Source organism: Neltuma alba, unplaced genomic scaffold (assembly GCF_004799145.2).
Source record: "Neltuma alba isolate B1F8T4 unplaced genomic scaffold, ASM479914v2 tig00010610_pilon, whole genome shotgun sequence".
In the NCBI taxonomy this organism is placed as follows: Eukaryota; Viridiplantae; Streptophyta; class Magnoliopsida; order Fabales; family Fabaceae; genus Neltuma; species Neltuma alba.
This window is the reverse complement of record NW_021635468.1, coordinates 200798-221997: the sequence shown is the minus strand read 5'-3', so window position 1 is coordinate 221997 and position 21200 is coordinate 200798. Positions and strand designations below refer to the sequence as shown.

At 31.8% G+C, this 21200-nt stretch overlaps 3 protein-coding genes across 3 annotated transcripts in view; all 3 read right to left on the bottom strand.

Moving 5' to 3' along the window:
• Positions 1–9400: 9400 nt before the first annotated feature.
• LOC114757559 (UPF0481 protein At3g47200-like) lies at positions 9401–10129 on the bottom strand. Its single transcript, XM_028946630.1, has one exon. The coding sequence runs from the start codon at positions 10127–10129 to the stop codon at positions 9401–9403; it is 729 nt and encodes a 242-aa protein (XP_028802463.1).
• Positions 10130–14420: 4291 nt separating this feature from the next.
• LOC114757558 (UPF0481 protein At3g47200-like) lies at positions 14421–15683 on the bottom strand. The gene has a single exon (XM_028946629.1). It carries the CDS (start codon positions 15681–15683, stop codon positions 14421–14423), a length of 1263 nt encoding a protein of 420 aa, XP_028802462.1.
• A 4592-nt stretch (positions 15684–20275) lies between these two features.
• LOC114757579 (probable RNA 3'-terminal phosphate cyclase-like protein) overlaps positions 20276–21200 on the bottom strand; it is a 35711-nt gene continuing 34786 nt past the window's right edge. Inside the window, exon 6 of the mRNA XM_028946652.1 lies at positions 20276–20500. Coding sequence (XP_028802485.1) covers positions 20291–20500 — 210 coding nt within the window. The 3' untranslated portion in view covers positions 20276–20290. The remainder of the gene's footprint in view (positions 20501–21200) is intronic.

The following is a 21200-nucleotide window of genomic DNA, read 5'->3' as shown; positions in this document are numbered from 1 at the left end:
CCTTACTGTCAAGGGTAGTATACTGAACTTCCTTAAATTCTTTTATTTTCAAATATTTTGTAATTATTCTAATTGTCTTTCCTATACTTAGGGGATATTGAATGCTAATTGTGGTCAATCCCATAAAGCCAAGGATTTGGTATCTCGATTCTCTTTGTGAGGATCTGACCAATCGACCGTTTATGGTTTCATTATTTAATAAATAACATTTATATCTATTATTCATATTTAATTTAATTTCTTGCTTCAATATAATTTTTGACAATCATTCATATTTAATTTTATCGTCTTCTCAAGGCTTTGTGGCTATACCGCATAGATCAAGCTTTTTCCTACCCTCGGTCAAAAAGGGCCAATTTGAGGACGTCTTTCCATGGAAGAAAGTGAAGACATTCATTACTATTATTTACTATTCTACTAAATATGGTTTATTTATATGATTATACTGACTAATATAATTTCCTTTTCCATTATTTATAGTGCTCATGTCAGCCAAAAAAAAGCTCTGATTGTGGATATTGCGTGATGAAATTCATGAAGGAGATAATTATGCATCATGCTGATATAATCGTTGCATAGTTAATATGTATATGTTAAAGTTTAATTTATATATTTTAGAATTATACTTACTGTAGCTTTACATTTATATCTAACTTCAATTTGCTTTTGCATATAGCACTACAAAAAAACAAGCTTTTAGCTGCGGAATTTAACGACGGAAATGGACTAGTGACGAAATTAGTGACGGAATTTGTTCCGTCGCTAATTCCTTTGTCGCTAATTAGTGACGGATTAGCGACGCTAATTACCGACGAAAATTTCCCGTCGCTAATTCTTGACAGAAATTTCCGTCACAAATTAGCGACAGAAAAATTCCATCGCTAACCCGATTTTTTTAAAAATAAAATAAAATGCCACGTGGCACCTCTACCAATTGCCACATCATCACTGGGGACCACCTTCACGTGTCTCTACCACCTTACCTCTACCTGTCACGTGTGCTGCCACCTCACCTCTGCCTGCCACGTGTACTGCCACCTCACCTTTGTTGCCACATCACATGTCACCTTTGCTTGCCACGTGTCGCCACCACATAATTCCCTCTTCAAAGTGACTTCTCCATGGCTCAAACCCAGGACCTCCTCTGTGAGCGCGTGCGGCTTTACCAGTTGAGCTGCAATGAACCTGTTGACTTATTATGTAAAATTAAATATATATATATAATATTATTTTACACAAACAATTATATATATTATTAAAAACTAAAAATATACTATATGATAATTTTAATCATAACTATTTTAATGAAAAAATAATTTTTCAATATTTGTTTTATAATTTTTTATTTTTTTAAAAAATATTTTTAATATAATTTTAATTTGTAACCGCACTAATCTTGAATTTTAAATCATAAATAATTTTTTTATAAATATTTTTTAAATTTATTTTTTAATTAACATTGATAAGATATACAATTTAATGATATATGTATTATATTACATTATATTATATTATCTATATGTGTTTTATATATTTGAAGAAAATCATTTATAATTAGTCAAAAGATCTTGTTATTAAAAAAATAACTACTATAATAAAATCTAATAAATTATTCTATATAAAAAATTAAATGATTTGAATAGATTATGATAAACAGTATTTTCCTGCTTGTATATATATCCTATGTGATTTATTTTCTTAAAATTTTTTATATATACCATTTGTTTTTGTATTAAGACCAAAATCAATCTATCATGGGTATTAATTATATCGTGATTAAATTTTATTGTTTAATGATTGAAATTCAAAATTCACTTCAATATTAATTTGCATTCATATAAATTTATTAAATCGTTTTGAGTTTCTATCATGTATTATATATTTCAATATATTTTACATATGATAAAATTATTTCTTTCTTATATCAGTTTGTATAAAAAAGTTATTAATATTCTTATTGTATTTTTTAATTATTATTAATAATCAAGAGGAATTTATTTTAACAAAATATAAATAAGTTTTCTAAGAAATTATCTTTCTATTTTCAGTATATACATAATGATGACATGAATGATGACGATATCTTTATTAACACCAACTCCATAAATATATCAATTTATTTTATAATTAAAAATGTTTTTAAATTATTATATTCTTAATTGTTATAATATAATTTTTGTAAGATTATAGTTTAAAATAATGAAATTTGAAATTAGTGACAGATTAGCGACGGAATAGAATTAGCGACGGAAATTTCTGACAGAAAAAATTCTGTCGCTAAATATTTACTGACAGATTTTCCGACGGAATTTAGCGACGAACAGAATTAGCGACGAAAAAATTCCATTGCTAATCCATCGAAAAAATTAGCGACGGAATTTCTGTAGTGATTCTGTCAGAAATTAGTGACGGAATTTGTTTCCGTCGCTAATTAGCTGTTTTTTTGTAGTGACATACGGATAAAGATTGCACCCAAATTGAAGCCAACTCTTGAACCTCCTGGTTTACACGGTAAAATCAGCCATAGCCGAACATTCCAAACCCAACAATTCAGGTTTCATGAAGTCCTCGTCGAGTCCTCGTTTACCCCTCTTGTCTGCCTTCACTTACCTGAAGTGCGATTTACCAAAATCAACAGCAACTAGCCATCGCTCTTCATTAGCCTCTCGAGGACTGGATCATGCTCCTATTTTGTCCACTCTTGAAAAAAATAATATCGACTGTTGGGTAAGTCTGCCACCACAAAAGCTTGGTAGCATAGAAAATATTTAAAGAAAACTGTTATTAGTGGATAGTATAACTAATCCAAGACTGATTAAATATTTTGAGAACGAAAAACACGGTAATATTTTGATAGCAAAATCGATCTCAGGACGATGTCCAGAATTAAATTTTGCGCCTAAATGCATGTGCATCTGTATAATATGATCATATAAGGGAAAAGAGTGAAAGTGTGCAAAATCTATATATTTATGTAGGTGTAAGAATCTGCACGAAAGAAACAAAACGAGAAGATGTATTGATTGTTAAGTTATGATTTCTCACGAGTTAGCAAATGAACTGACAAAGACCAAAAAAAAACCTACATATGTAAGGGTAAGAATTTGGAAATAACATACCAGGAAAATGAATTGATTGATGAGATATATAAATATATATTAATGCATATCTTCTCTGTTCTAGTAACTCAGTTTTAAAAGCAAATCAGGAAAATGGATTGACTGATTGCTAAAGTTATTTTCATGACTTTGAATAATTTGATTTACTAGAGCTTAATTTCGATGCCTTGAAGTGAAGCGATTCACCAAAGCAGAGAACAGGGATAGCGAGTAGTTCTGCAAGGGGACTTTATGAATTTGTTGGGTTGGAAGGTTTGGCTATAGTAGATTTTATTGTATAAACAAGGAGGTTTAGGGCTCCGCTTTAATTTGGGCGCATCTTTATCAGTGTGTAGCGCCGCATCAACCCCTTTTTGACTGGAACTAACGGCATTTGCAAATATTATTAACAGAAGGACTAATGTTAATAACTGAGCAAACAATAAGGAGTGAATAAAAAGAAAAAATATTATAGGGACCTAATTCAAAATTTAATGAAACTATAAGGATTGTCAAATTAGTTTTTCCAAAATGAAATTCATTAATAGCACAACTACTAAAATTAAAAACATAAAATGGCATTAACTGTATCCTAAAATATCACTGCTTTTTTTTAAAAAAAAAATTAATTATTTACACTACAATAAATGAAGAACAAAAGTACTCCCTCCGCCTCTTATTATAAGATCTAATTTTTTAATTGGTTTGTCTATTTTTATAAGATCTTTTTTAAGTTTGTCTGAACATTTAATGTATTATTAGCTATTTTACCTCTATTTTAATGCATTTAATATATTCTCTTTCTTTATTTATCTCACTATTACTCTCTTACATCTACCCATTTATACATAGACATATATTTGGAAAAACATTATATTTTCTACATATTAATTACTTTTAACTAATTTTAACTATTTTTTTAAACCGCACAATTTAATTAAAAGGATCTTATAATAAAGGACGGAGTAGTATACATTCATGCTAAAAATTTATTGAGATGACTTATAATAAGGAGGGGTGTTCATGGGGCTTAGTAGCCCGGTATGCCCCTCTAAGCCCACCAAAAAAATATCCTGCCTAGCCAAAAAAATACAACCTAAAGAAAAAACTAGGCATTTTCGGGCTGGACTATTCATGGGCAGAGCTGGGCCACGAGCATGGCATGTAGCCCTGTCCATTTAGCTCTGCCCGAAATATACATATAATTATTTATATTATGATATATATATTTTTTAAGAATTATAATATATATAGTGTAATATTAATATATTATATTTTATACTTCAATACGCAAAAAAGAACATTACTCCCTTATATTATTAGACTTTATATTTTTAAAGTTGTAGTTTTTTTATAAAAAAAAATATACCACCTTTTTTAACTTTTTAAAATTATCTTGCTATGTACTATAATTGTCTTTTAACTTTTATATGTTGATGTTACTTCATATATCATGAAATGATAAATGTAATATATAGATCTCTATAAATTATATTAAACTATAAGTTAATAATATAATTGAGCATGTTAATATAGCTTGTATTTTTTTTATATGTTTTGTTATTTTCTCAACTTTGTGGAGGTTGATGCAAATTATTTGGACTTTAAGACTTTAATTAAAATTTTTTTATTGTTTTGTTTTTAATAAATTATGGATATTGTTAAAATTTTAAAGCATGGGTATTTGTTAAGACATACGGCATTTTTATTACTCAAGTTATAAATTTGGATAAGGAAAGCCCGCCTTGCCCAACCCGTAATTGCCCAGCCAAAATAGCATGGGCTTCTACTGGGTAGGGCCAGGCACTGGGTTGCATTTTGCAGCCTACTTATCCTTCGAACTGGGTATTGAGTAGGGGTCATGTCCTGTCCAACCCTGCCCATGCACACCTCTATAAATAAGATTACAAAAAACCTTATCTCTCTATGTTATAAATAGGATTAGAGAAGTATGTGTAGTTGAAAATTCACTCCGATCCTTGTGTCGTAATATTTCAGTAAAATTTTTTTAATTTATTTATTGTCGTTAAATATAAGTACCCATTAAATTCATGTCCAGCATGCTTGGATGGAAAAAAAAAAAAAGAGCTGGGAGGGAAAAAAATGAAGAGAAGGGGAAATTGGAATAAAAACATTAGGAAAAATTAATCTACTCGTCCTTATAATTTCATCCGATTTTGAATTAAGTCCCTCAATTTTTTTTTTTTGCTATCCTCAGCATGTCAAACTCGAATCGTCACCTGACATTGTCCTGAATTGACAAAAACACAACTGGGAGTGCTAATGTTGATGAAGAAGTAAACCCGGCTGAAGAAGGAACTCTCCCTCTCCTTATTAACGTCTTCCAATTGGTCGTGGTGAATTAGTGGTCGACTCTGACAAATGAGTGCCAGCCTATACAGAGAGAGAAGAGAGATAAAGCTGTGATCTATTGGTACATCATCCTTTGTATTAATGGCATCTAAAGTTTATTGACTGAAGGACTATCATCCTAAAGATTGTGAAGCGTAAGGACTGAAGAAAAAGAAAAAGGCGTTGAGGGGACCTACTTCAAAATCTAATGCAACTATAAGAACTAACAAATTACTCCCTCTAGAGCTAAATATAAGACTCTTTTTGTAGTATAAATTACACTACAAAAGAGGTATTATATTTAAGACCAGAGGAGTCATTTTTTCAAAGTATTATTACTCATCTTACTTAGATGAATGAGAAAAAATAAAAGAAAAATAAAATCAGTAAATGTCAGAATGACTAAAATATTTTTATTATAAACAATTAGCAAAGAAAATAAATAATTTAGCAAAAGAAAATTATTTTTCTATATGAGAAAAGAAAAAGGGGATGATTTTTTAAATAAAATAAAATAAAAGGAAATAAATAAATTATACATTATCTAATATTTTAATAAAATGATAAAAATCAAATAAAATGAAAGAGTATAATAACATGAGAAATTGAGATCATAAAAAGTCACTAATAATACGGTTAAAATTAGTCTTCATATTTATAAAATAAAATGTCTTGTGCCATGATCATGAAATAAAATGAAAGGCTGAGGAGTGATGAGAGCTTCGTGGGAGAAGACAGTGATGGGAATGAATTTGCTGAGCAAAAGTCTCATGAAATTTTGAGGGGAAAATAGGGTGTGAGACCCACACTAATTCTATCTAAGCAGGGAAAAACTCTATTCCTCTGTCATTTTTCACCTCACTTTTCCTTCCTCTCTCATTTTCTCTCAATCCAAGCAGATTTGCAATAAATAATTTATTATTAGTTAGTTATATGGGAAAAATATAGAATTTGTCTGAATGAATGAAATGGTTCTCATGCACTTCAATTCTTCTAATTAACTGATCTTTCTAATACAGCACTCTATTATAGCACCACTGTTTCTGGCAAAAAAAAAAAAAAGTACCACTGCCGAGGCTTTAAACTACAAATAGTTCAGTGCAGTTTTATAAATACATACAACATGAGTATCAAAAGAAACGGGAAGTATTTTTTTTTTTTTTTTTTACAGCAAAAGCATCAAATAAGCTAAACGTCATGTACTTGGCCCAAAAAAAAAGGGTGGTTCATTAGGTAAAAACATAAGCAGATGAAGTTTTTAAAAAAGACAGTGAAAAATAAAAGCTATCATGACGTGAAGCACACTAAAGGTTTCAAAGGGGAAAAAAAGAGATTAATACACCTTATGTAAAACTATACTCTTAATTAAAGTATCATATATATATATATATATGTGAGGGAATTGTTATAGATATTATAGTTGTGGGTGTCCCTAGCCTCTTCCAATTCATGCCTTGCTTCACAGAGATTATTTTTCTATGATGCTGAATATTCCAGGTGGGTCAAATTTAGTACTTTCTTCTTGTTACCTATGCAGGACTGGCTTTTCTGGAACTCAAAGCACGAAGCAGGAAATTAGTCCACTACAAAAATCTCTTGGCAAAAACCATTTGCTTATGTGTGATGGTCAAATGGAAGGATAGATGCAGCGAAATTTACTTTGACGAACCTAACTCTAAAAACGATATAGTCTTCCCCATTACTCAGAGAATTATCAAGGACACACCACAGTCCAATCTCCTGATCGCTCAATTTGTTGACAAAACATTCCGTGGTTAAATAAATAGATATCACATATGTTTAACTTTTTTATTTGACAACAACAACCAAATGAAAGAAAATCAAAATATTTATCATTAATTATTAAAGCATAATCAGACACATGTATTCAAGGAGACATACACACACACACACACACACACACACACACACATATGAAGCAAGTTCTTATATTCTACTCCTCCAGTCCTAAATATGAGACCCATTTTGTAGTATAATTGACACTACAAAATCAGTCTTATATTGCCCTTGTGAGGGCATTGAAGTTTGTTTAATCCGTACTATATTATTGATAGCAAAAAAAAAAATCAGTCTTATATTTAGGGTCTGAGGAGTAGCAATTACAATAAAATCAGGTCCAGAGGTTAACAGGACAGGAAATTCACAGAGAAAAACGCAGAGAAAGAAAGCCACAGGGGGAAAAAGAGCCAACAAATTTCACGCCCAAATCCATCGTCCCATATCTATTTGAAAACTTCCTCCAACCCAGTCCACTTCTTGTAGCCCAAAAAGCATGTGTCCAAGGCCCATTCATGCAGAGCTGAGAAAACGAGCTGAGACTATCAATTAAACCTGTTTAAACTCTAAGATTGTGAGCATCAAGCTTGTAATTTTGCCTTTTAAATTGAAAACAGGCCTAAGAGGGATAGCCCTAACAGGTCGAGGGCCTAACTTGGCCAGCCAGCCTATAACCTTTTATTTTTCCAAAAAACTATTTGTATAATCTAATATGATTTTTTTTATATTGTTAATGATATTACAAATATGTAGATATTATTATCTTTTGAAAATTGAATTTCATAAAATAGTTGGATTTATTTGGTTTTGGACCAAGATTTGTTCAATTGAACTTTAAAATATAAAATATTTTGTATATTTATATAACTTATGATTCTATAAGTTGAATTAAAAATTTATGAGTTTCAACTTTAATGTATCTTAAATTAAAGTAAAATAATAACTAAACTACAAATTTGAAAACAAATTTTTTTAAGAAGAAAACACTGATATCTTTATCAAGGCAGATGAGTAAATTCATAATAAAGCACAATCAAACACATGCGGTTGCCCACAAGTGATGATGAGTGTCTAATCGAAGATATGAAGGAAGCCAGCAATGAAAACCTTTTTTTTTTTTTTGAATTTTTCATTTAACCTGTGTGGAGCTTACTTGGAAGCCACTTACGATGAGTCAAGGCGAGTCATGTATAAAAAGAATTAATTTATTAAATAGAAAAAGATTAGGGATTGAGATTTAGCCAAGTTAAAAAGTTAAGGGATTGATTTGCCGTGAATTATAGTAAAAAGGTTAAGTTATAACTGAATTAAAACTTAAAAGACTAAAAGATTAATTTTTCTATACAAAACAAAAATTTTTTAAACGGGCCTAAAAAAATTCACCGGCCAACCCAAACCAGCCTATATAAGGGCGGGGCTTTGTGAAGTGGGTACCTTTACAAACCCACAAGCCGTTCTTCCCAGTACCACATTCATGACACTTGAAACTTTAGTTCCTAACATAGGTCGAGTGCCATTGAGGAAAAAAATCATTATTAATATCATTAAAAGTTACTCATGACACCGAGTCGGTTGGGTCTGGTGGAAGGTTCAAATTCTTGGAGCCCATATTTAGTGCCTATCCACTTCGCTAAGCTTCTAATCAACTACCATCACCATTCTCATCGTCGGAGCACCATCTGAGCTCTGGTGTCACATTCTGAAGACAGAGTCTTGCAAGTGAGAAAAAAAAACGGGGGCTTCAATGCTTGGGACCAACTTATTGGTAAATCACACTGATTAAAGCTACATTTTTGTGGGATTTTATGGACAAAAATTGCATGTGGGTTTAAAAAACAACATGATGAATAATGATGGTTTAACATTGTATCATTAAGTGGGCTTAAGATATGCTCTGAACTAACAGCAAAGAAGTTTGATTCCTTATGCGACTTATGCAATTGCAATTTGAAAGAGTATTACGCAGAATGAAATTGAACACAACAAATTATGAGGACACGACAGTACTCAAATACACAAAAGCTTCAAATAAATCTACATTTCTTTTTCCTTTTGTTACTTGGAGGATAGGAAATATGGTCTGAAGAATGGTGAGAATGAGGAGAATGATTTCAACAAAAGAGGCCACAGTTTGCCAAGGCGTCCTGCAAGAATCACGTCTCATTTTCACAGAACTTATTCAAACTTTTGAAGATATCAACATGTTCAGGAAGCAGCACTGCTAGACCGACATTCTTTACCATGATTCTAAATGACGGAGCAACCTCAGTATTAGTAATGAAGCTGTGGACTATTTTATTATCAACCAGGACATCCACATCTTCCTTTGTGTTGATTAGGCGACTCAAGACAAGAGCATAGCTAGAAATGTAAGAGGTTTGACGACAATGGATCTGTTCAAAAGCAATCATATAAAAGAAAAAAGCTTCAGTCACGAGATCCGTCACCAAAATCTTGGGAAGCTCCAGAACAAGGCCTGAAAACTTGATGTCTAATGGGCTCTTGCTTTTGCTAGCCTTCAACTTCACTCCAAATTCTTGCAACTCCTTTGCACTGTATGAAAGAACATCAGTAGCGTAAAATACTAGTTCCATTTCTTCTGGAGGTGCTCCTTGTAACAATAAAAACCTAAGCAAATCTGTGAAATGCTTTACGCTCACATTATCAAGATCATGCTTTGGCCTCTCAAGGTCAAATGTGATACTAAAGAACCAAGAAGCAAGCTTAGGAAAATTGATTCCATCATCACGACGGTTAGGGGGAAACACTATATTGAATAGCTCTTCCAAAACACAGAATGGTAGTTGGTTCTCAAATAAAACTAAATCTAGAGGTAGAATTCCACCTAATGGTTGCTGTGACAGTTTAGCACCATTCGGCATTGTCTTCGGCTCATAATGAAGAGAGCTTCAATGATGAAAGCAGCATCCAATAATATTAACTTCACAAGTTCCTTGTCACTAAGGTTGATGTTCTCTGAATAAGAAGCACACACTTTCGGCACTGAACTTATGACAAAATTAATAATAACATCTAAGTCTGTGCTGCTTCTTTGTGTAAATCTTTCGAGAAAAGCTTGTATGTTCCTTTCCATTTCTTGCAGCCTCTCATTAATGTAATGAAAGGGACCAATAGAAACAAATTTTGGAGTGTAAGCATCTGGTTTATATCACGTGCTGTATAAATCACTCTACAGATACAACAGTCTGGTGACACATAACCGTGTCCACTATCTCTAATCATAATTTTGATGTCAACCATCACTTCGTCTTCCATCTATGAAATTTGATTTAGAAAGCAATCCAATAAGCAAAATAAAAGCAAGGAGGCACATCTCACGTATTAGATCATTTTTATAACTAATAGCATAAGTAACATATATTAGCAGCTTTCATGCTGTTAGCATAATTATCACTTTTGAACAGTGCTTTTACAGAGGATCATTCTTAGGGATTAGTCTAGATCATCAGATTAAGTACGGGAGATCCAGATTTAATAAATAGAATTTAAAATAAGGATAATCTTACTTACCACTATCTCAAAAAATAAATTAGAAACTAAAAATTATAGATTTGAAACTTTAATCTGAACCTTCGGAATTGAAGAAAGAGGAGTAAAGAATGATGCGCACCTGTGGTTGTTGCAAGTGATTGGAGGATAAATCTGAAGGCTGAGATGAGAGAAGTGGTCGCTGCAGCTTCACCATTCGTTGACCACTCTCATCCGAGCCTAATAAGTCTGATTCATATCACTAGGCATTTCTTCTGCCATCTAAACTTAATCAAACAGGCTAATTATATATCTTGAAAGGTTTATCCTCCTTCAAGCAACAATTTCTTTTGTTTTGTTTTGATTTTTAATTGGGAAAACAAATTTCACGTTACATCTCAAGAATATTACTTCCTTCCAACGGGAAAAGTGAAAAATTCATTAATGGCACAACTAGCAGAAATAAAAACATAAAATGCATTAACTTTCTCCTAAAATATAATCACTTTTTCAAAAAGTAACTATCCTTGGGTCGTAATATTTCGGTAAAATTATTTTTAATTTATTTATTGTCGTTAAATATTAATACCCATTAAATTCTGGATTAGAATGCTTGGATGGAAAAAAATTCGGAGGAAAAAAAATGAACCGGAAAAAAAATGAAAGGAAGAGAAAACTGGAATAAAAATATTAGGAAAAATTAATCTGCTAGTCCTCATAGCTTTATCCGATTTTGAGTTAGGTTGTTCAATTATTTTTTTAATTTTTCTTTTTATCTTTGCCACTATCAGAATGTCGAACCCCAATCGTCATCTGACATTGTCTTGGATCCACAAAAACACAAGTGAGAGTGCTCATGTTGATGAAGAAGTAGACCCAGCAGAAGAAAGAGTGCGATCCTATACGGAGATAGGAGATAAAGCTATGATTTATTAGTACATCCTTTGTATAAACGGCATCTAAAGTTTATTAACTGAAGGACTATCATCCTAAAGACTATGAAGCGTAAGGGCCTGAGCAAAAAAAAAAAGCGTTGAGGGGACCTAATTCAAAATCTAATGCAACTATGAGGACTAACAAATTAATATTTTCAAAGTATTATTACTCATCCTGTTTAGATGTGCTTAGATGAATGAGAAAAAAATAGAGAGAAAATAAAATGAGCAAATGTTAGAATGACTAAAATACCCTCATTATAAATAATTAGCAAATAAACTAAATAATTTAACAAAAGGAAATTGTTTTTTATATGAAAAATAAAAAGGAGATAATCTTTTAATTTAAATAAAATAAAAAGAAATAAAAAATTATACATTATCCAATATTTTAATGAAGTGATAAAAATCGAATAAAATGAAAGACTATAATAACATGAGAAATTGATATCATGAAAATGTCATTAATAATATCATTAAAATTAATCTTGATGCTTATAAAATAAAATGTCTTGCACCATGATGATGAAATAAAATGAAAGGCTAAGGACTGATGAGAGCTTCGCGGGAGAAGACACTGATAGGGATGAATTATTTGACCAAAAATCTCTTGTGAAATTTCAAGGGAAAATGGGGTGTGGAGCGCACCCAATTTCCCCTATTTTTCCTCTCTTTTCCATCCAAGTAGGGAAAAACTCCATTCCTCCTCCATTTTCCATCTCAATTTTCCTTTTTCTCCCATTTTCTCTCAATCCAAGCAGATTTGCAATAAAGAATTTATTATTAGTGATATGGAAAAAATATTAGAATTTATATGAATGAAGGAAATGGGTCTCATGCACCTCAATTCTTCTAATTAACTGATCTTTCTCATACAGCACTGTTTATTATAGTACCACTGCTTCTGGCAAAAAAAAAAAAAAAGTACCACTGCAGAGACTTTAAACTAAAACAAATATCAAAAGCAAATGAAAATAACTAAAAAGAAAAAGAAAAAGGACGAATTTTTTTTTTGGTTCAAGCAAAAGCATCAAATGAGCTAAACGTCATGTTGTCGGCCAAAAGAAAGCTAAAGGTCATGCAAAAAAAAATGGTTCATTAGGTAGAAACATAAGCGCATGAAAGTTTAAAAAGACGTTATGGCGTGAAGCACACTAAAGGTTTCAAAGGGGAAAAAAAGAGATTAATATGCGTTATGTAAACTATACTCTTAATTAAAGTAGCAAATATATGAGAGGAATTGTTATAGATATTATGAGTTGTAGATGTCCCCAGCCTCTTCCAATTCATGCCTTGCACCACAGAGATTATGTTTCTATGATATTGAATATTCCAAGTGCGTCAAATTTACTACTTTCTTCTTGTTACCTATGTGTAGAACTGGATTTTCTGGAACTCAAAGCATGAAGCAGGAAATTAGTCCACCAGAAAAATCTCTTGGCACAAGCCATTTGCTTGTGTGTACTGGTCAAATGGAAGGATAGATGCAGTAAAATTTAATTACTCTGAGGAACCTAACTCTAAAAAAGATATAGTCTTCTCAATTACTTGCAGAATTATGAAGGACACGCCAAGATCCAATCTCTTGACCGTTCAATTTGCTGACAAAATAATTCTATGGTTAAATAAATAACTATCCTATCACATAGGTTTAGCTTTTTTATTTGATAGCAACAGTCAAAAGAAAGAAAATAAAAATATTTATCATTAATTATTAAAGCATCATCAGACACATGTATTCAAGGAGACATATATCTATATATATATATATATATATATATATATATCTGAAGCTAGTTTGTATATTGTAGCAATTACAATGAAAATCAGGTCCGACAGGAAATTCACAGAGAAAAATGCACAGAAAGAAAGCGACAGAGAGAAAAAGAGCCAACAAATTTCACGTCCAAATCCTTCGTCCCATATCTATTTATTTTATATTTTTAACAACTTCCTCCAACCCAGTTCACTTATTGTCAAAGTCCCATTTATGCAGAGCCGAGAAAATTAGCTGAGGCCGTCGAGTTGAGCCCTTTTAAGCTCTAAAATTGTGAGATATGAAGGAAGCCGGAGGGGGAAGTTACGCTGGAGGGTGAAGTTGCGTGGGCAGAATAAATGCGATTGCCCGCTGGTGATGGTGAGTATCAAATCGAAGATATGAAGGAAGCCAGCCATGAATTTTTTTTTTTTTTTTAAATTTGAAACTTTAGTTCCTAACCAAGGTCGAGTGGTCGTTGAGGAAAAAATCATTATTAATATCACTAAAAAGTTACTCATGGCACCAACACGGTTGGCTCTGGTGGAAGGTTCGAATTCTTGAAGTCCATATTTAGTGCTACCCACTTCGCTAAGCTTCTCATCAACAACCATCACTGTTCTCATCGTCGGAGCAACGTGTGAGCTATGGTGTAATGTTCTGAAGACAGAGTCTCGCGAGCCAAAAAAACAGGGCTTCAATATTTGGGACCAACTTATTGGTAAATTACACCGATTAAAGCTACATTTTTGTGGGATTTTATGGACAAAAATTGCATTTGGGTTTAAAAAACAACATAATGAATAATGATGGCTTAACATTGTATCATTGAATGGGCTTAAGATATGCTCTGAACTAACAGCAAGAAGTTTGATTCCTTATGCGATTTATGCAATTGCAATTTGAAAGAGTATTACACAGAATGAAATTGAACGCAACAAATTCTGAGAACACGACACTACTCAAATACACAAAAGCAAGCTTCAAAAGAACCTACGTGTCCTTCTCTTTTATTGCTTGGAGTATAGAAAATATGGTCTGAAGAATGGTGAGAATGAGAGTGATTCCAGAAAAAGAGGCCACAGTGTGCAAAGCCGTCCTACAATAATCACGTCTCGTCCGCCGCAAACCATTTCCGCAGAACTTATTCAACCTTCTGAAGATATCAACGTGTTCAGAAACAATGAAGCAAGCTTGATAGCAATTCTTTGCCATGATACTAAATGCTGCAACAGCCTCAGTATCAGCCATGAAGTTGCGGATTATGTTATTGCGAACGAGGATATCCACATCTTCCCTTGTACTGATTAAGCAACTCCACAAAGTAACACAGCTGGCAATGTAAGGGGTAAGAGGACAATGGATCTGCTCAAAAGCGGTCATATTAAGAAACAAAGCTTCAGTGACGAGATCCTCCATGTAAATCCGTGGAAGCTCAAGAACATGGCCTGAAAACTTGATGTCTAATAAGCTCTTACTTTTGCTAGCCTTGAACTTCACTCCAAATTCTTGCAACTCCTTTGCACTGTATGAAAGAATGTCAGTAGTGCGAAAGAATGGTTCCACTCTTGGTAGTGCTCCTTGGAAGAACAAAAACCTGAGCAAATCTGTGAAATGCTTTGCTCTCACATTATTATTAAGATCATGCTCTGGCCCTTCAAATCCAAATGTGCTGCTCAATAACTGGCAAGCAAGCTTAGGAAAAGTGATTCTACCATCACGAAGGTTAAGGGGAAACGCTATATTGAATAGCTCTTCCAAAACAAAGAATGGTAGTTGATTCTCAAATAAAACTAAATCCAGAAACAGAATTCCCATCAATGATGGCTGTGACAGTTTAGCATCTTTCAGTACTTTCTTCTGCCCAGCAAGCACAGTGAAGATATATTCAATGATGAAAGCAGCATCCAATAATATTAATTTCACTAGTTCCTTGTCACTAAGGTTGATGTTCCCAGAATAAGAAGCACGCACTTTCGGAACTGAACTTTTGACAAAATTAATCATAACATCCAAGTTTGTGTGGCTTCTTTGTGTAAATCTTTTGAAAAAAACTTGTTTGTGCCTTTCCATATCTTGCAGCCTCTCATCACCATAATGAAAGGGACCAATTGAAACAATTTTTGGGGTGTAAGCATCTGGTTTTATATCACGTATTGGATAAATCACTCTAGAAATACAACAGTCTGGTGACACATGACCATCTCCACTATCTCGAATCATAGTTTTCATATCAACCATCACATCATCTTCCATCTATAAAATTTGATTTAGAAAGCAGTCCGTAAGCGAAATGAAAAGCAAGGACGAACACTATATATATATATATATTTATAGCATATCTCACATATTGAATCGCTTTTATAGCTTAAAGGGTTGAGGTTAATCCAATACCCTGAAACATTTTTCTAATTGCATTTATCACCTTAAAGTATTACGTAGATCATTTGGTATTCTAAAGTATTTTTTTTCATGCGTGTTCAACATCTTAACATATTTTATGATTCATTTAGTATCCTTAAGGCTCTGTTTGGGTGACACCCCAAACCATGGTTTGGGGACCCAAACCATGGTTTGGGTGTCCCCAAACCATGGTTTGGGGTGTCACCCAAACACCCCCTCTAAAAACCAAAACCATGGTTTTGGGTCAAAACCATGGTTTTGAAAAAAGCAAAATTTTTTTGCTTTTGGAGAAAAAAGGGAGAGTGTGATGGCCTATATGATATGTATCTTGTTATTTTTTTTATAAACATATTTTTTATAAATATATTTAATCTTATATTTTATAAATATATATACACATTAATTATTTATTAATTATATTGTCTTATGTATTATTAATTATGTTGGTAAAAAACATATTATTAATAATTTTATTCCTTCAAATTAAAATATATCATAAAATCTATTTTTTCTGTAATTATCATATTAACTTATGTCTTTTTTTTAGTAATTTGTATATATAAAATCTATTCTTCACAGAATCTATTTTTCCCAGAATCTATTCTCCAGAATCACTTTTTCAAATCACGGTTTGGTTTCATCCAAACACACCCTAAATATGTTTTTGGGTACACCAAGAACCTTAATATGCACCCTAAATACCCTAACCCTTAGAATGCTCAATGTATCCTATAAAATATTTCAGGGTGTTAAATGAACTATAAAATATTTGAGTATCTGAACGCACCTAAAACAATATTTCAAAATACTAGATGAACCATTAAATACTCTAAGTACTAGATGCACTTGGAAAGAAGACTTCAAAATGCAGTATGAACCTTAAACCTGAGGAAAAAATAATTAAATGAACTATAAAATTGGTTAATAGCATAGGCATCAAATATTAGCAACCTGTATATTGTAAGCATAATTAGCATTGCTAAACAATGCGGTTTTTAAATACATATATAGTGTAAACATTGTCAATTATCTTCCCTTTATATAGATTTTTTTTTTTGAAATGAAGACAATTTTATTAGTAGCCATAGAAGACTATACATTAAAAAAGGTTTCAATATAAAACCAAAAAAAAAATTACAAGACATATTGACATTTGTAAAGTAACGAGAAAAGAATATGATTAATTATTGTTTTTCGAGAATCTTTTATAGAGATTAGTTTCGATGTTCATAAGTGCTGTCACATTGAGTTTGGATGATCTAAAATTAATTATTTTCGCATTTTTAAGAAATTAATTACTCCCCTTAGTCTTTATTATACAACTAATTCTCACATACCAAGAAATGAGAATTGAAGCATTAAATCTGTCCTAAATTAATAAATTTTTTAAAGATTACCCCAACTTAAATAACGTATATAGATAAACAAGGAGATTGATCAGCTTTTTAACCCTAAACATTAATTATTAACAAAGATCAAATTGGAAAGTAGCCATTAATGAGCCGGTTAATGACTACATTTAGGACCAAAAATTTCTTCTAGATAATTCCCTATAATAAGGGCCAGAGGGAGTAGTAAATACTTCGCTAGCCCTATTTAATTTATAGAACATTTATAGTATGTTTTATATAAATCAAAGAAAACCTTAAACTGTATTCACAAAAATAATTATTTACACTATACTAAATGAAAGACAAAGTACATTCAAGCTAAAAATTTAATGAGATGGCTTATAAATAAAACCAAAAGAAACATTCTCTCTCTATCTTATAAATTAGGTCTAGGAGTAAAATTTAAAATAAAGATAATATCTTGATTATTACTTTTTTGGCCTTATTTATAAGTCAGTACCAATATATTTCACATAGCAGCATTAAAATTCAACTTTCTAACTTTATCTCTATTTAATTTAATAGACATTATAACCTATAAAAACAAAGTCAAAATAATAATAAATAAAAGATAAAATTATACATTCATATGAAAGAAATTCTTTCTTTCCCTTATAAATAAGACCAAAAAATCTCTTCTCTTTACCTTATAAATAAGACCAAAAGAGTACTTTCTCCAAAAAAAAATTAAGAACTTAAAATTATATATTTAAAAATTTAAATCTGAACTATCGGGAATAGATTTTGAAAGGTTGATATATTTTATCAGTGTAGTGGGTACCAAAACCAAACTTCTTCCATAGTAGGTAACTAGCACAATATAATGGTGAGAATTAAACTAATAATTTTGGAAGTAGCCATGCATTACTTTGCAATCTTACAAGCTGTTACCAAGAGAAAACGAGATAATTAAATAAGAAAAGAATTCACAATGGAAGAGAGTAGATGATTAGTCATCAGTACCTTGGCGCGTTTGGGTGAGGAGTGACCAGCAAAATGCAGTTTTGTCCTTGTATGCAACAATAATTATTCTATTCGTTATATATGAGCCTAAGTTCATCCCCATCCAAGCTACAAGGGTGTTTATTTTTCAAGAAACAATATTTGTTTGGGAGAATCATAATAAGGCCCCATTGAAGGAACATAGTAGCTACTAAATTGCTTTAACTATTTATATTTATCGTTTTTCTCCAAACTAATTTACTTCACTCATAAATTGATATATAGTCTACTCATCCGGATAAAAATTTTAGAGAAATCATGTAACATATGCTATAATATTTATTATTAGAAACTGCTAAATTGTTATGAAACATTTTTGTATGTTTCTTTCATAAGATTTTATTACAATTCTCCCGATACATTGCAAGGAACTAACATTGTCGGCTAAAAAAAAAAAGAAGAAGTAATATTCGTTTTTTTCTAAATGCAAAAGGAAGTAATATTCGTTTTTTCTAAATGCAACAAGGAAGTAATATTCTGTTTTTTTTTTAAGGCAACAAGGAAGTAATATTCTGTTTTTTGAATGCAACAAGAAAGCAATATTATTGAGGAAAAAAAATATTTCGATGTTATTTTGAAAAGTGAAATTAACGGCACTTCTTGTGCAATTTTTTTCTCAATGAAATATAATTTCGAATTAATAGAAAAAGGTATGAGAGGAAATCTCCATAACATAGCCCAGAAATATCCGGATACACATACTGAAATTGCAGAGGGACCATGCACGGATGATATGGTATTTAACATGAGACAGCTTTAGAAGCTTGTGGTTAGTTTATAATGAAGTGAAGATCATCTCAAAGCAGCACAAGTTGTAAACGCAGCTTACCAAGGATCATTGGAGGAGTACAATTAGTAGTGTAAATCATTTGAATTTTGAGTGGAAAGTTTAGTAAAGTATATAAAATTAGTTTCTTTTTTTTTTGTTAAGATATCCAAACATGAGTAAACTTAAAATTGATATGAAAAGTCCTACGTCAAATAAAATTGGTTTTAATAAGAAATATATTATAGAGTGAAATGATCCACAACCTCGAATCCTAAGGTTTTGGTTTAGAGTTAAGACGGGACATTCTTCATTGTTCTAAAATTAAAAGCCATGAAAGTGAGGGAGAAAGTGAGGGAGTAGTGACGGATGAAAGGTATTGAAAGTGAAGAACATAAAGGAGCCTCAATAAACTACTTTTAAAAAGCTACTCAGAATGTAGCATAAGATAAATTAATAAGACATTCATGACCAAGTGTTGTTACCAAAAAAAAAACTTATAAAAGTAATCAATCTTCGAATACAATTAAAAACAACCATAAAAAATATTTTTCCAATGAATATAATTCGATCAACTCGATTAATGCCTATTGCTAACAGAAGAGGAATTGTGGTGATCTGGTCAGCTGTTCCATCAAAGCACACATTGAGCAAATTTAAAATAAAAGAAAAAATTATCTAATTTAGAATAGAAAATAAAAACTAATTTAAAATGAAAGCAAGTACGAAAACACACCAAACAAAATTATTAAAATCTATTATCCCCAAAAAACATATGAAAACATGAAATATGAAGACATCTGCCAAAGTCGGTCTTCTCAAATTTTCTAAGGAATTCTGTTTCCTTCGAGATAACTTTCCAAACTTCCCAACATAAACCTATTTAACTTGAACATTGTATAAGATATTGTTAAGAATATAGTGAGACACATGCAAAACACTGCCTATTAAAATATTGCTCAGAATAGAATAGTAAATCATTAAAATTCATTTAAAAAGAAGGGAAACTAAACAACTCTCGTAATGTTTAAATCTGTATATTATTGTGTTGACTTCATAATTGGTCTGGCCAGAAAATTTTCTCATCACTTTCTCATGAATACAATTAAAGAGGGTGACAAAAAAAATCTTCAATAGAAGAAAATTTGGTCAATTGGATTAATACATTGCAGCCCAAAAATGTGAATTACTGACAGAAAAGAAACCAGAGTAATTTGATCAAAAATGTTCCAGTATGAGTCCTAGGAGCTTGTAACAAAACAAAAATTGGTAAATTATAGAAATACATAGACTCATCACCTTCAAGGCAGCTTTCTGGAAAGGTTCTTCAAGCCAGCACCGATACATTTAAGAATTACTGTGTGAGTCTTTGGATCTGGCTTTATAACGAACTTCAAATCCAAAAACTCCCTTATGTTTCTCAGTGTTTCTATCCCATGCTGGGGTAACTGTCCAACGCGAATCTTGGAAACATCTTGTGGACATAGTGCGCAGAGAAGAAACAACAGACCCTGCACACCGAACAAGTATTAAAGAAAGAAAGGATGGGTCCAAGCAAATGGAAGGAGAAAATAAAAGGAGAGATTGGAACCTTGTATACTTTGTCCAGCATCAACGAAAAGTCATTATGTAGGAGCTAGGCCTATTTTGTCTAAATATACAATTGAACAGAAACAGGATTTCTCGAAGCAATAACAAGAAGTAGCCTCATTCCATCGGATAAGATTAGCTACGTAGGTCAAAGAGTGACATTGAACTCTATCAACAGCCAACAGAGCAAGATCTGTAAAAATGTGTACGTCTGGGAGTAGATGATTAAATATAATATATTCCACGGGCAGCATGAATCATGCTATATTCAAACTGAGAGGACGCTCTAGCAGAAAATGTAACTCCTCTAATTCTCTTAACCATGCCCTCGTCAGTCCAGGAAACTGCCTGCTAGGACAAATATGTAAGATTGCAAATAAAATTGTATAATTATAAATTAGTAATAAATCAGGGTACTCACATTAAGACTCTGAACAACAAGCACGGACAAAATGACTTCCCCACCACCATTTGGAGGAACTCCACGAGACTCTATTTTAAGATCCAGCCGATCAGAAGGGACTCCAAAGCGTTTCAATATGTGCAGAGTGGTGGAGCGGAAAGTATCAACTGATGGATCCTTAGAATCATTTGTAATTCCTGATAAAATAATACTGAACA